General features: G+C 38.2%; 1 protein-coding gene across 1 annotated transcript in view; it reads left to right on the top strand.

The window, feature by feature from the left end:
• Nucleotides 1-13,887, top strand: part of LOC138756099 (complexin-4-like) — a 52,084-nt gene extending 38,197 nt beyond the window's left edge. Inside the window, exons 2-3 of the mRNA XM_069922755.1 lie at nucleotides 8,180-8,267; nucleotides 13,660-13,887. Of these exons, the coding sequence (XP_069778856.1) occupies nucleotides 8,180-8,267; nucleotides 13,660-13,887 (316 nt within the window). The remainder of the gene's footprint in view (nucleotides 1-8,179; nucleotides 8,268-13,659) is intronic.
• The last annotated feature ends 1,241 nt before the right edge of the window (nucleotides 13,888-15,128 follow it).

The following is a 15,128-nucleotide window of genomic DNA, read 5'->3' as shown; positions in this document are numbered from 1 at the left end:
TAAGCTGAATTATGCTCACACCTAGTTCCAATTTCCAGCCTTTTCTCCATATCCCTTGATACCCTTACTAATGAGATACTTGTCCATTTCCTGTTTAAATACTCCCAGTGATCTGGCCTCCACTTCTTTATGTGGCAGTGAGTTCCACAAATCTATTACCCTCTGACTAAAGAGGTTCTTCCTCCTTTCTGTTTTAATTGGATAACTTCTAATTTTAAGACTATGACCCCTTGTTATCGATTTACCCATCAAGGAAAACATCTGCATTCACTCAATCAAAACCTTTCAATATTCAAAATGTCTCTTTGAGATCCCCTTTATTCTCCTATACTCCAATTAATATAACCCTCAAGAACTGCCAAACACTCCCCATATTCCAGCCTCTGCATTCCAGGAATCATCCTAGTAAACCTCCACTGCACCCTCTCCAACAAAATCACATCACAACAACATACATACCCAGGCCATAACGCCTCCACCACCATATTTCACAGATGAGATGGTGTGCTCATGAGATAGTGGCTCTCAGGAATTTTAATTTTCTCAGCCTGTCCATCTGTGATCTCCCAATGATCACTGGATCCATGGAAGTAGACTCAATGCCTCTATTGAATGAAGGATAAATTATCCTTTGGGCAATGGTTCAGTGGATTGATTCTGCTATTCTACTCAAGTCTACAGTGTATATTTGAGACTATAAGGGAATCAAGCAGAATAGTAGAATACAGGCCTCTGATCAGCTGCGATATTGTCAAATGTCACATAAATTCTTAGGCTTGTATCTGCTGTCAGCACTGGCACCTCACCGAGCTGCTTCAGGGTCACTCCAGCACTTCACAGGCCCTCTCAAGTGTCAGCTCAATGCGGGATATGGCCGTCTTCATTACCCATAATTCCGCATGCAGCTGGAACCCCCTCGGCCAGAGCCAACGCCAGCACCATGGAAACACTAAAGCAGTTTTGACTGCTTTCCCCCTTCCCCACCGACTGAGTGTTACTTTCTATTCTGGACATACCTCTTTCTTCCATGACCAGTCATCCTACTTCGTAGTCCTACAGTTCGCTGAAAACTATACAACACCAAATGCCACATGGTGGCCACCAAGGCCAAATCTTACATGAGCTCCTTGTCGTTGTTTTTGGTAAGCTCTGGCACTGCACCCCTGTCAATCTGAAAGATCAGCTATGATATTGTCAAATGAGGAAGAAGACATTGTGGAGATGTGCAGTCTAATCCTGCTTGTTCCTTTGAATGATCATGCTGTGTTATTTGTTAAATTGTTTGCCAACTACTTATGAATTCAAATCTGAAGAATGCTATTTTAACATGTTTCCAGTATTTCTTATCTTGATCTGCTTTAGTAAAAATGTCAAAATCCCAGCACACCTGGAAGACATGATTGTGGCGTTAAAATGACCAAGTATGTACCGTTTCACATAACAAATCTGACATCTTGTTAGAATTTAATTTGAGAAGCTGCTCTTTTTTTTGTCCTTTTGAACACCAGTAATAAATGTGTAAATTAGGTGTAGCACAGAGTTTTACGACTGGTGTGGCAATCCAAAGGTTTCAACTACTAAGTTCACACCACTACAGGGCATGGGAAAATTAAATTTACCTGGAATAAAAATTTATTATGACTAATGGTTACCTAGTGGACGTGTTTATTTGTGATTGATGTGTGAGGTGACTGGTGTGCCAGGACATTCATTCATTTTTTACATCAACATTTCCCAATCTACTACCATTTAAATAATATTCTACCTTTGTGTTGTCTGACACTTGCCTATTTTCATTGTACCACCTCTGCCATTGCACAATCCAATCCAGTTTGGTGTTGCTAACTAACTTAGAAATATTACATTTAGTTCCTCATCTAAATCATTGAAATGTGTTTTGAATAACTGTCCCTTTGGTAAGGAAACCTGGATAATAAGTAACTTCAGACTTTTGACCCTCTGCAAAAAAAAAGCAGTTATTTCAATGACACGATTGAGCAATAAAGTGCTAGCCTTGCCTACAGTGCCCACAACCCTGTAATTAATTAAATTAATTCACAGGTCAATGGCTTTTATTTTCAAAACTGATTGGGTAAAAATGTTAAATATGGCTCCAAAGGAATGAAAAACTGCAAAAGTTTCAGTCAAGTAATTAAGGGGAAAAAAATGAAATGCAAGTTGAAATGTTTGAGACATTTAGAAATGAAAAATGAAAAGAGTCAAATGTGTTCGTTAGAAAAGACATATTGGAAATTATGAGCATGCTGCGCCCAATTAGTTCCGTATGTTGATGACGTGGCCTCATTATTTGGCTGCAAATCAAACTTTGGATACAATAAACTGGGAATGTAACATTTTGAGCCTAATTTTGTACATAAGAAGTTTATAAATGTGATACAAAGCCCTCCTGGTTAGACAGGCCTGGAATTATTTTTGTTTCAGTATACTTAATGTGAATATCAAAGGCTATTTATTAAGATGATGTTCACTGGAGCTGAATGTTTTCCAATCTTTTTTCATTCCGGCAAATTCACCAAATTTTCTACGTATTAATGTTGTTTTAAACAACAATTTTTTTTTAATGTAGACATACAGCCTGGTAACAGGCCCTTTCAGCCCACAAGACTGTGCTGCCCAATTACACCCAAATGACCCACGACCCCTGGTACATTTTTTTTGAACGGTGGGAGGAAACGAGAGCAGCCAGAGGAAATCCACGCAGACACGGGGTGAACATACAAACTCCTTACAGACAGTACAGGATTCAAGCCCCTGTCCTGATTTCTGTTGCTGTAACAGCTTTACGCTAACCATGTTACAATTCCCATATCGGGAGTTGAACCCAGGGCCACCTTTGTGAAAGCCAGAAATCCACAAGTCCAGCAGTGCTTAAAGAGCAACACAGGCAACAAAGAAAAGCTTTGATTTTGCTTACGAAAGCTAGGTCACTTTGTGTCTATTTATGATTTCATTGCATTTAAACTTACCTCAAGTATAAGTTAGAGAGTGATGGAATCATCCAGCAAGCAATAGGTTCTTCGGCTCTTCTCATTCATCCCAACCAAGTTGAGATTGTGGTCCTGTCCCATTTGCCTCCATTTGGTCCATATTTTTCTCAGCCCTTCCTATCCTTCTCTCTGTCCAAATGTCTTTTGAACATTGATGTCATAAATTGACCCACAATTTTTCTTTCTTGTACTGCACTCAGTCTTGCTGCCTAATACTGTACATGTTGTTTCCATTCTAAAATTTTTTTCTTCAGCAGTACAAGACTTTTAGCAAATATACAAGAGCAACTTTATATTATGTTTATCCAGGTACATGATCCTTTATCCGGACATCTAAAATCCAAAAAGCTCCAAAATCCAGCAACTGGGGAGAGAGACCGGCAGCACGAGTCGGGTGGAGACTAGCAGCGCGAGTCGGGCGGGCGAGGGGAGGGGAGAGACATGCAGCATGAGTCAGGAGGGTGTGGGGGGACACTGGCAGCGCGAGTCGGGCAGGTGAGAGGGGACCGGCAGGGCGAGTCGGGCAGGCAAGGGGGGGGTGAAACTGGCAGCACGTCTGGAGGGGGGAGACCGGCAGTGCGAGTAGGGCGGGTGAGTGGGGGGGAGAGAGCAGCGTGACTAGAAGGGGGTGGGGTAGATACGGCAGCTCAATTCAGGTGGGTTTAAATCTGGCATTCCGAAATCCAGAAAAATCCGAAATTCGGAACACAACTGTCCCTCAAGGTTTCTGTGTGCCTGTATAAGATCGATGCCATCTCAGCAATGTTTTATGGAGCAGACTCCTATTTAAAATTTCAAAGTTCACATTAGAGATGTTCCGTCAGCATAGAACAAGGTAGGCAGCATAAATTTTAGATCACGATATGAAGCTATTGTCTACTTCTCAGATAAATATGAAAATTCTACAAACATTATTTAAAAAATATGGTGAGTTGCCCAACTCAACTCAGACAATTAACGTTTCATCAGATTATCTTGATTTCTAACCTGCCTCTGAACCACACTGGACCCGAATCCTCCTATCACCATGAACCCTCGAAACAAATTCCTTCTTCTAATGCCAGTCCTTCCTTTTCTGATCTCCAAGTAAGAATGCCTTTCACTCCTTCCACCTAATTCCCAATAAAAAATGCCTCCTCACAAGCCAGAGTGCCCTATACTTAGATTTACTTTATGTATTGACCTTTTGCTGTTCCTGTGAATTATTTTTCAGAGTTGCTGATGGGTCTTTGGAGTTATAGCTTCATCAGTAGTGTTGTTATCTGCTGCATGCTCTCTGAGGACTGGTAGTTGGCTTCCTTTGTCTTGATATACCATTTTATCCATCTTTGATCTCCCTGAAATTAGCAAGGCTACTTCAATAAGTTCACATTTAATGATTCCCACCATTGATAACTCTTCATCAGGAATTTCAATCTCCTTAGCTGAATTCTCAGTCTCATAATTTAAAGGTCTATTTGTTTTGATAAGTCAGTGATGGTCCTGCCTGACAGCCTGCCTAATTTAATTCTTCAAAGAGTGATCAAAATATTTTGATAAAGAAAATGCAGTTAATGTAGTTTGACTTTAAGGTGTTTGAGATGTGGAAGGCTGGCCTGAAGGCAAAAGCCCATGGGATCCAAGGCAAATTAGATCCAAAATTGGCTTGGTAATTGGAGGAAGAGACTGATGATGAAGAGTTGTTTTACTTTGGGATTGAAAGCCAATTATTAATTTGACTCCGAGCCCTTTCATTGCTATTTTTGGAGTGAGTGGGGGGTCAATGGATTTAATACTGACTTTTTCACAATCCCACATAGTGGCTTTTACTTCCCTTATCGCTAGAAGGGTTATTTTGCTGAACTGGAAAGATGCTGTCCCTCCCACTCATACCCAGTGGTTGTCAGATGTGATGGCATGTCTGTCTCTGGAAAAAAATAGGTGTTTGACTACTGCTATGGATCTTAACTTTCTTTCTCTTTAGGGTCATTTTCTCAATTACTTTCAAAATTTGTAGATTAATTATCTCTGCATTTTTTTATGACCCATAGATATTATTATTAATAGTGGACTCCTTAACTTGGCCAGCAGCCCTCCTAGGGTGGGGTTTGATAGTTTAGGAATATATGGGTTTTTTTTCTTTTACATTTTTTCCTTTTAATAACATGGGTTCATGCGTACTTTATTTTCTGATACTTGTAACTTGATATTAATTTACTTTATTAATATTTCTATGTTTACCTATGTATTTTACATATATTAAAACCAATAAAAAGATTGAAAAATAAAAGGGAAAAGCCTATGACCAGTTATGCAGTACAGAGCTCAATGCTGGAATGCTTGATGTTTGTACATTAATGATTTGGATATCAGAGATACAATTAGTAAATTTGAAGGTGGCATAAAAATTGGTGGTGCTGTTGATAAGAAGAAGATAGTCTTAGGTTACAGGATGGTATTTATCAGTTAATAAGACAGGAAGAGCAATAATGGACAGTGCAGTTAGCATTGCAGTTAGTACACTGCTATTGCTGGTTTGAATCTGGCATTGTCTATAAGGACTTTCTACATTCTCCCAGTGACCACATGGGTTTCCTCCAACTACTCCAGTTTCCTGCCACTCTCCAGAAACATATGGCTTATAAGTTAATTGATTTAAAGGTAAAGGTAATGGTTCCATATTGTCACGTAATACTACATTTAGAATGTAACATACATTAAATTCATTCACTTTGTCTAACGTAAGGAAGACAGAGAGTCATCACTTTGTCAAGTTCCCCTCACAGAAATGAGGCCCCAGCGAGGAACAGACTCATGATGTATTTGGGCAGCAAAGACCTGTGGACTGGAATGGCCTTTGACTGGGCTGTATCTCTTTAAAAAAACACATGGAATTTAATCCTAATTAGTGTGAGATGATGCATTTTGGAAGGTCCAATAATGATAGGACAAGAACAATGAATAGTATGGCCTTGGGCAATATTGAGAAAGAAAGTGATACATGTGTACAAGGAAGCCTATAAGTGCCAATACATAGAGTTAAACTATTGAAGAAGGCACCGGGATCCTTACCGAACTTAGCCAATGCAATGAAGTTCTAGTACAGCATTACAGAACCTCCTCTACTTTGGTGAGACCAAATACAGATTGGCTGATTGCTTTGCCAAAAACCTAAACTCTGTTTGTGGGTCTAAACTTGAACTTCCTACCACTCACCATTTTAAATACCCCAACCATTCATACAATGATTTATCTGTCTTTGGCCTCATCCATTTTCAGGGTGAGGTGAAATGTAAACTTGAGCAATAACACACCATATTCCTTCTGCATGAAACTTAATGGCAATTGCACTTTGGCACCTTCCCCTGTGGCAGCAAGAGGTGTCACATTGGATCCACACCTTCCACTATTTGGGACTTCAAACATCACTTCCAAGTGAAGCAACAGTCTGCATTGGAGAGACACAGTACACAGATTGGGAGATCGCTTCACTGAGCACCTTCTCTCACCTTCAGTGACAGGGATTTTCCAGTGGTAAACCATTTTAATATTGCAAGCCACTCCCACACTAACAGGTCTGTCCATGGCCCTGTACTGTCAAACTCAGATCACCCTTAAATTGGAGGAGCAATACCAAATTTTCCCTCTTGGCACTTTCTAACTTGATGATATTAACATCGTCTTCTCTGGTTTCTGCTAGCCTACTCCCTGTTCTCCCTATGTCTTCTTTCCTCCAGCTCTCCACCCCCTTTCTTCTTCCTTCACAGAGCAATTTCCCCTCCCCTTGTTTGCTGGTGTGCCCTCCCTCTCTTATCCATCTATTACCTCCTGTCTCTGGGACTGTGCTCCTCCCCCCACCATTTTGTTTGGGTGCCTGTCCACATTTTGTTCCTACCTTGATGAAGGGCTCAAGCCTAAATCATTGGTTAAGTATCTGTATCTTCACTATATAAAGTACATTCTTTGACCTGCGAAGTTCTTCCAGCGTTGTGTTTATACTTAAATCACAGAGTCTGTAGACTTTCGTGTTTTACTGCAGCATGATTTTATGGAACCTCTATCCTTGGATTCCATTGTTTCTGTCTCTTCTTTACAAACTCTGGTGCTCAATTTTTTTTTTCTCTCTAATTTTTCTCCCCTACCAGTGGTTTCTCCCTCTCCCTGGGTCTTAATCTCTGATGCCTCCTGTGCATTTACCTCTGGGTCTTTCCCCTAGCTTCTTTCCTCCTTTATATCCATTATTTTATCTTTGACTTGATAAAGAGTTTTGACTTGAAGTATTGACTGACAAATTGTACCCATGGATGCTGTCTGACCTGCTAGGTTCTTCCAGCAATTCCTTGTCTGCTCAAGATTCTTGTGTCTGAAGTTTTTATGTTTATAAAGCATTAGTTAGGCTACAACTGGAGGACTGTATTCAGTTCTAATCACCACATTTATAAGAAGGACATGATTACATTGAAAAGGGTGTGAATGTATTTCACCAAGATGTTGTCTGAAATTTCAGATATGAGGAAAGGATGGAGAGACTTTGTTTTCCTTAGACTTTAGTGGAATGAGGCGGACGATGACAGAGGTATGCAAATTATGATGAATTGGACAGTAGATTTCCCCATAGTAGGTGCATTTAAAATTGGAGAGCATAAGGTGGAGGGTAAGGTTTTGAGGGGGGAAATTTTTCACCCAGATGCTGGTTTCTATCTAGAGTCTACTGCCTGAGGTGGTGATGGAAGCAGGTATTTTCACAACATTTGAGCAGTATTTAGATGTGTATTGGAATCATCAAGACATGGGCTACAATGTATGAACCGTCTGGTGAATGGAATTAGTAGTGTACTTGGTGATTGGCATAGATTTGGTGAGCCAAAGGGCCTGTATATGTGATCAATGCCTCTATAATATTAAACAACAATATTTAGTTACAATATGATTAAACTTGCTGATCATTCAACATAAATGTTCAAATTTGACAATGAGCTGTGCAGACTCAGAAGAGAGCAAAAATGTGTGGTGACTAATAAAGCAGCAGAAAATTCACCTTTTAGCTTTTGTTTTGAACATGACTCTACTTTTGGAAAACTCTAAAACCAACAAAAATCTGACCAAGGTCAACTCAACACAATTAACAGTTGAAGCGTCTTTTAAGAGAGTCTTATTTGGTATTGAAAATATTTGTTTCTTCTTGATTTCAGGATGGAAAGGGATGGTATTTTTGCACAGAAGAAAGCAGAAAGAGCAACTCTCCGGGTCCATTTAAGAGAAAAGTACAGACTCCCAAAGGTAAAATAAACATATTTTATTGATACCGGCACTGAAAAGCTAAATGATTTTGTTTGAACATTGTTCCACTTATTTTCAATAATACTTTTCTAAATTCATTGACTATTTAGCAATTTGCTGCCATGTCCACGTGGTAATGTATCATCATGTGGGATCTTGCAGCAGATTGGTATGAATGAATTAAACCAAAGGACCTGTAATGGTGACTCCATGATGTGGAATCACCATTAGTAGGAATTTACATAGATCTGGGTGTGATCAGCAGAATTCCATTGTATGTAGCTATCTGAGGTTTCTGACAACTTACTGCTCAAGTCACGACTGTGGATTCCTGGCTCCAATGGCACGGTGAATAGCTTACTGGATTGGTACTGAGGTCCAAATATGAACATTTGAAATCACCATGGCAATTTAAAATCAGTAATAAAAACAAATCTGAAGTGAAATGTCACTATTTGTAATGGTGATGACAAAAATTCATTCAGATCACTGGCGTCCTTTGGAGAAGAACGATCTGGCTTGTGAGCAGCTCCCATCCCATCACTTAAATGGACTCTGAAATACTATTCAGTTCAGGGGAAATTTTGGATTGATAATAAGCAAATGACTCATCAGAAACATCCAATGTTTTGATAAATAAAAGAAAAAGAATATTGGTATTAAGTGGAGTTGATGTGGAGTTATGAAAGGAAAATCATGTTTGGCTACTATTTGGGAGCTCTCAGGATGTGACTAGCAGAATAGAGAAGAGAAAATGTAATGTGTTTGAACTTTTAGAAGCTTTTGATAAGATCCTACACAAGAGTTAAGTAAGCAAGGTTAATGCAAATCAAGTTGGTAGTACTATACTCTCATAGACTGAGAATTGGTTATTGGACATAAAGCAAAGTGTTGGGATAAATGGACCTTTCTCAGGTTGGCAGGCTGTGACTAATGGAGTAACAAGATCTGTGCTTTGGCTACAGCTATGAACAATCTATATCAATGATTTGTTGATGGTTCCAAATTGTATATCTTTAAGTTGGCTTAAGTTAATAAATTGGGTAGAACTGTGATAGCAGGGAGGAAATCAAGAGGATTCACAGGGATATAGATTTGCTGAGTAAGTAGACAAGATCAGGGCAAATGAAATATAAGATGTAAAATGTGAGATTATCCAATTTGGAGCACAAAAGTAAACATATTTTTAAATGGTGAGAGATTGATGTTCAAAGGAACCTCGTGATTTTGAAAATAAGTCACTAAAAGCCAATAAATGATTAGGAAGGGAAGTAATTTGTTGTCCTTTATTATGAAAGAATGTAAATACAAATGTTAAGATACTTCACAGCACTTATAGTGAGAATGCATCTGAAGTACTGCGTGCAGCTATGACCCCCTTATGCCACAGAGAGAGTCCAGCAAAGATTCACTAAACTGGTTCTAAAGTTGGCAGGTTATGATAAAACATTAGACTAGATCAGACCTGTATTGTCCAGAGTTAAGAAGGTAAAAGACTACTCACTGAAACTTATAATCTTCTTACGGCTTGGCCTGTTAAATTCAGGGATGATATTTTCTTGGAGTGAGGAGTCCTCTGCTGAAGCCATCCAGTTTTACTTAAAGAAATACTGAAGTTTCTGGGGTCAATTGAACCTTAGCCTTCAACCAATATAATTCCATAGGAAAAGCAAAGAGAAAAATTCTGAATTTGTAAAAAGAACAAGTGTAGGGAAGATTAGGAATTGTCAGTGCATACATCTGATGAAATGATGTCTCAGTTCACAATCATTTTCGGATCTCTGCAGAAATTAAAATACATACAATTTCTTCAGCAAATGGCTATAAATATATTTTAAAAATTAATTTATTGGTTTTTTTTTGTCTTACATTAGAATTTGGAATAAATGTTGAGTCTTACAAGTCTGAAATGGAGCAAAGTTTAGATTTTGAAGCTCAGAGAGCAAACAAAGGTAAATTTGTGGGGCATCAGAGACTTTCTGCCACTGGCATTAAGAATCTCTTGAACTTCCACACATCCAAGTCTGAGGCATTCTGTTCAGAGTAGTAACAATGAATTTTTTTTCTGGCCCTCAACTTCATATCAGGAACAGTTGGCCTGAAACTGGCAACTTAATTCATTTGACTCTAAGGATAAATCCAGGTAAATGCTTTAGATGTTTACTTTATTTTCTTAATAGATTGTTAGTCCTTTAATGGTCTCACACAGCAAGGGACAAAAAGTCTACTCCCACTCATATTTCTTAAATTCTTCTGCATTAGGCCAGACTCAACAATCGAAGAAGAGAGTGGTTGACTGAGAAACCATTAGACTGTCATTTGTTTAGGAGAACCTGTTGATTTCTTGAGCTGCCTTCACACATCATTACCAAAATCAGTAGGTCAACATTGTAGAGCTGTGTTGGTTGCTGCTATGGCAGTTAATGCTGCTGCCTCCAGGAACCCAGGATCGGTCTTGCCTTGAGTGTCGCCTTTGAAGTTTGCAAATTCTTCCTGTGACGGTGTGGCTTTCCACCAGGCGCTTTGTTTTTTTATTTCCATTATCACAGAATACTGCTAATAGGTTGATTGGCTCCTGTAAAATTATGAAAATGGCAAAAGAATCAAAGGGCATGTGAGGGACATTAAGTTGCAATAAGAGGAAAGAAGAATGATGTGTTGGCTCTGCTTGTAGCTAGAATGAAATCAACTGGGCAAATGGAAACCTGTTTTGTATTAAGTGGAAGTATTCCATCACAACAATTGCCAAAATCACTGTGTCAGCCCCTAGGAGTATCTCATCCCAAAACACAACTTCACCGAAATGTTAATTCTTTGTGCCTCATTTTTCTGTTTCCTGTTTATCAATCTTTATGCAAAAAAATTCCATGTGTCTTTAGAATGCTAATCATATTAGGTATAAGACAATTAAAGAAAATACTGGAAGTCTGAATGGGAAAAATTTATGTGGTCGCATTAGTTACAAAGATTAAACAGGAAAACAATCTGCCAACTGATCATTGTCAGGAGCTTCCTGAACCCATTAGTACCTAAATAATGAACTTGAAGAATTTTAGATGAAATTGAGGAAAAGGAGTTTGAATTAGAATAACACTTGTTTCAATTCCATACACTAAAGGGACATTGTCTTACAAAATGTAAATTAAAAATTGGAGAATATGTTTTATAAAAGCATTTGGAACAGATGATTGAATTTCCTCTGTTCCGATAACATCACAAATAAAGGGGGAGTCACCATGGTTTAATTGGATATGATTACTATTTGATTTACAAATGCAAGCTAAAGAATACATATTTTATCAAATATATTAGCCTATTACCTTCAGATATTGTTATTGCATATACAGTTTTGACTTCACCATAAAGAATGCCAAGTATTTTTTTTAATTGATCAGATATATTTCTCATTTATTATGTAATCTAGTTTTGCTTCTGCAATCTACATCTGCAGAATTTTTGATGTAACAAATTTTCGATTCCATAAATAATGTCACTTTGTGTCGAAAATACAAAGTTTAAAAATAAAGCTACAGTAGTTACAGTGTATATGGGTCTTCAACCTTAGACTCAACGCTTCACAGCACAGAAACAGGCCTTTCTACTTGTCCAGACAGCCCAAATCGTTCAGCAAAGGTGGTCAGATTTGTTTGTATTTGTCCTACTTGGATAGGTACATAGTCCTACCTACCTAAACGTCTTTAAAATGTTGCAATTGTACCTGCTCTCTACCACTTCCTCTGGCAGATCATTTCACCAAGTGTAAGATCTTGCAGTTGTCCAAATTAAAATCTTTCTGTCAATCCTTGGCCTAATTTCCCACTTCATATAAATCCAGTTGTAATCTCAGACTTTTGTACAGAAGAGACCAATTTGGAGTCACCCAGAAACTTACAGATCTTGCTAACTATATTAGATGACAAGCAACAGAGAAAATAGCAGCTACCTGTGGCACACCACTGGTAACAATTCTCTAATTTGAGTATCAAACCTCCACCTCCACCCTCTGATTCCTACCATCAAGGTAATTTTATCTCCAATGGACCAGTTCACCATGGATCCCATGTGACCTGACTTTCCAAACCAGCCTACTTTGTCAAAGGCCTTACTAAAATCTATGTAGATAACCTTGCAAGTAATAAAGTGTTGTGTTGCACTTTACTGCCCATTAGTTAATGCAAGGAAAGCTTTAAAAAGACCAAGAATAACACATCAATGTTATCCTTCTGCTTTCCTGTCCCTTTGTATTTGCACCTAATTTTTGAAATCCTATCTTCAAAGAAATAATTTCACTTGCATCTATGACAGAGTATATAGAAATGTCTGGCAGATAAATTGGGAAAGGTTTGTTAGACTAGGTCACATGCAAACACTTTAAAACAGATCTTATTTGAAATACTGGAGCTCTGCTTATGCGAGACATAGTGGCTTCTTTCAGTTTTTTGCAAGAGCTTTGAAGAGTGCTCAAGAGACTTCACTAATGGATTGTTTATCAAAGACAACAGATGAAAGAGACTGTTGGAGCCACTTTTTGTCTCTAGGAGAGATTGCTGTTGTAAGAGGGTCATGTGGTTTTGCAAGCAGGGAGAGTCAAACAGATTTTTCTGTGTGTGAGAGAGCGAGAGAAAGAGAGAGAGAGAGAGACAGTGTTACAGCCAGCAGAGCAGCTGGGACTGGAACAGAACAAGCTGGCAATCAGCCACAGTTTGGAAGATGGCCTAGTCAAAGCCCTTGTGGTTCATGCAAGAGGAGAGGACTGGCTGTCTAATGTTTCACTTGGAATAAGGGAAACATAAAGGCACTCTGTGGTGACCTGAAAGAAAGAGGTTATCATCTGGAGAACCCTGAGGGGGAAAGATTCTTCGGCAAGACACTGGAGTGGAGTTGTGGATGTCCTGGAACAACAAATCTATCTCTGAAAACCAACAAGAACTTTACCTTTCGAGTACCAAAGCTTGGTGAACTTTATACATGTTAAATTGCAACCAGTGAACTTGGAGGAATGAAAAGTGAGATTGAACTGTGAACCAAAGAACTTTTCTGAACTTAAACACTCATTACATACAGGTGCACTTAGAATTAGAAGGGGATTAAGTTAGGTTAAGTTAAGTTAATAGTGATAAGTTAAAGTGTAATTATATTTTCATGTTTAAAGATAATTAAAAGCAACTTTTGTTTAAGCAACCATTTGTCTTGGTGAATATCTATTGCTGCTGGGTTTGGGGGTCCTCTGGGCTCATAACACTTCTTTTTTTGTTTAATTTTGCAATTTCTACAGTTTTGCATGTTATTAGTAAAATGCCCACAGTTCAATGCATATGTTTTTTAAATGGAAATGATATAATTTTACTTTCAAATTGGATTTAATTATAATAATGAATATGTTCTTGCTTAGAGCGAACAGGATGAAAATCAAATACTGATGGCTGGAGATGACATTGAGTTGCCCGAAGAGCTGAAGAAGATGGTAAATGAAGATCAAGAGGAGGAGGAAGTCAAGGAGTCTTTTATTGGACAGATTCAAAACCTCCAAAATATGGATGTAGACCAAATAAAAGAAAAGGCTCAGGCAACCATTAGTGAAATAAAGCAGGTGGCTGAACAGAAGTGCTCCCTGATGTGAGCCAATGTTGTTTCTCAGCTTCCAGTTATGGTGAGAGCTCTGCTAAACCTTTGTTATCATGCAATTCACATGGCATGCAGGAGTCCATTGTGCAATCTTCACATAAGCAGTCTCATAAAGACCACCACATGAATTATTGATACAAGACATAATGCTACATTTCATCTCATGTAAAAATGCATGCATGAATTTGTATAGTAGGAATTAAATTTAGTATATTATTGGACTTTACAGTATATTCTGTTGGATTGCTATTCAAGGAAATTTTTGAACCACTTTGAATTTCTCAACCATGATCATTTCTCATCAAAGCTTCCTTTTCCACATCCTACAACCAACTATTTAGTTAATACTGAAAATCAAAAAGAACTAAAATTTTGAAATAAAAACTGAAAATGCTCAACAAGTCAGGCAGCATCTGTGGAAAGATAAACAGAGTTAACAGTCAAGGTTGAAGAACTTCTCATCTTTTGTCAGAATTCCTAGGGTCTATCAAATGTTAATCTGTTTCTCTACTGATGCTGACTCTCCCCCCATTTTATTGTAGATTTCTAACATTTGCATTATTTTGCTTCTGCATCAGTGATCTGAGCCCATCAAAGTGTCTGGTCCTTTGCTTTATGATTCTTTATCTAGATACCTGCAATAAGAGAGAAAAATCTCCTTACTGCCAATTTTATTGTACCTTGTATAGAATAAAGCATATCATAAAACTTACATTTGAAAGCTTTGCATAACATTACAGTCATGTTTAGGAAAAAATTCATGCTGATTTCCACATTTTGGTTAAGGGTTTTGGGTCACTGATCTAGAGATGTGAGTTTGAGTACCATCATAGCCCTGAGAAATCCAAATTCATGTAATTAAATAAATACGCTGTAAAATACTCATAATTTAGTGTCAAAACTGGAGAAGTTGATGAGAATATGGGCCAAATGAAATCATCTTCTTCTTTGGGTTGGCTTCGCAGATGAAGATTTATGGAGGGGTAATGGCCACGTCAGCTGCAGGCTCGTTTGTGGCCAAATGAAATAGAATCAGTGTAAATGCATGCTTGAGAGTTGGAAGGACTTGATGGATCAAAAGGCCAGTTTTTAGTTGATATAACTCTATTAGAGCAAGTTAATGTGACTAAATATGGAACATTTATTTGTCCTGAATAATAAAACATTGAACTTGCCCAAAAGCATGGGCTCAAATAAGATGTGAGGAGTACCATCATAGCCCTGAGAAAGGCCTGA

The sequence above is a fragment of the Narcine bancroftii genome, chromosome 3 (assembly GCF_036971445.1).
Source record: "Narcine bancroftii isolate sNarBan1 chromosome 3, sNarBan1.hap1, whole genome shotgun sequence".
Taxonomy (NCBI): Eukaryota; Metazoa; Chordata; class Chondrichthyes; order Torpediniformes; family Narcinidae; genus Narcine; species Narcine bancroftii.
Note: the sequence above shows the minus strand (reverse complement) of the source record. Positions and strands in the feature narration are given on the sequence as shown.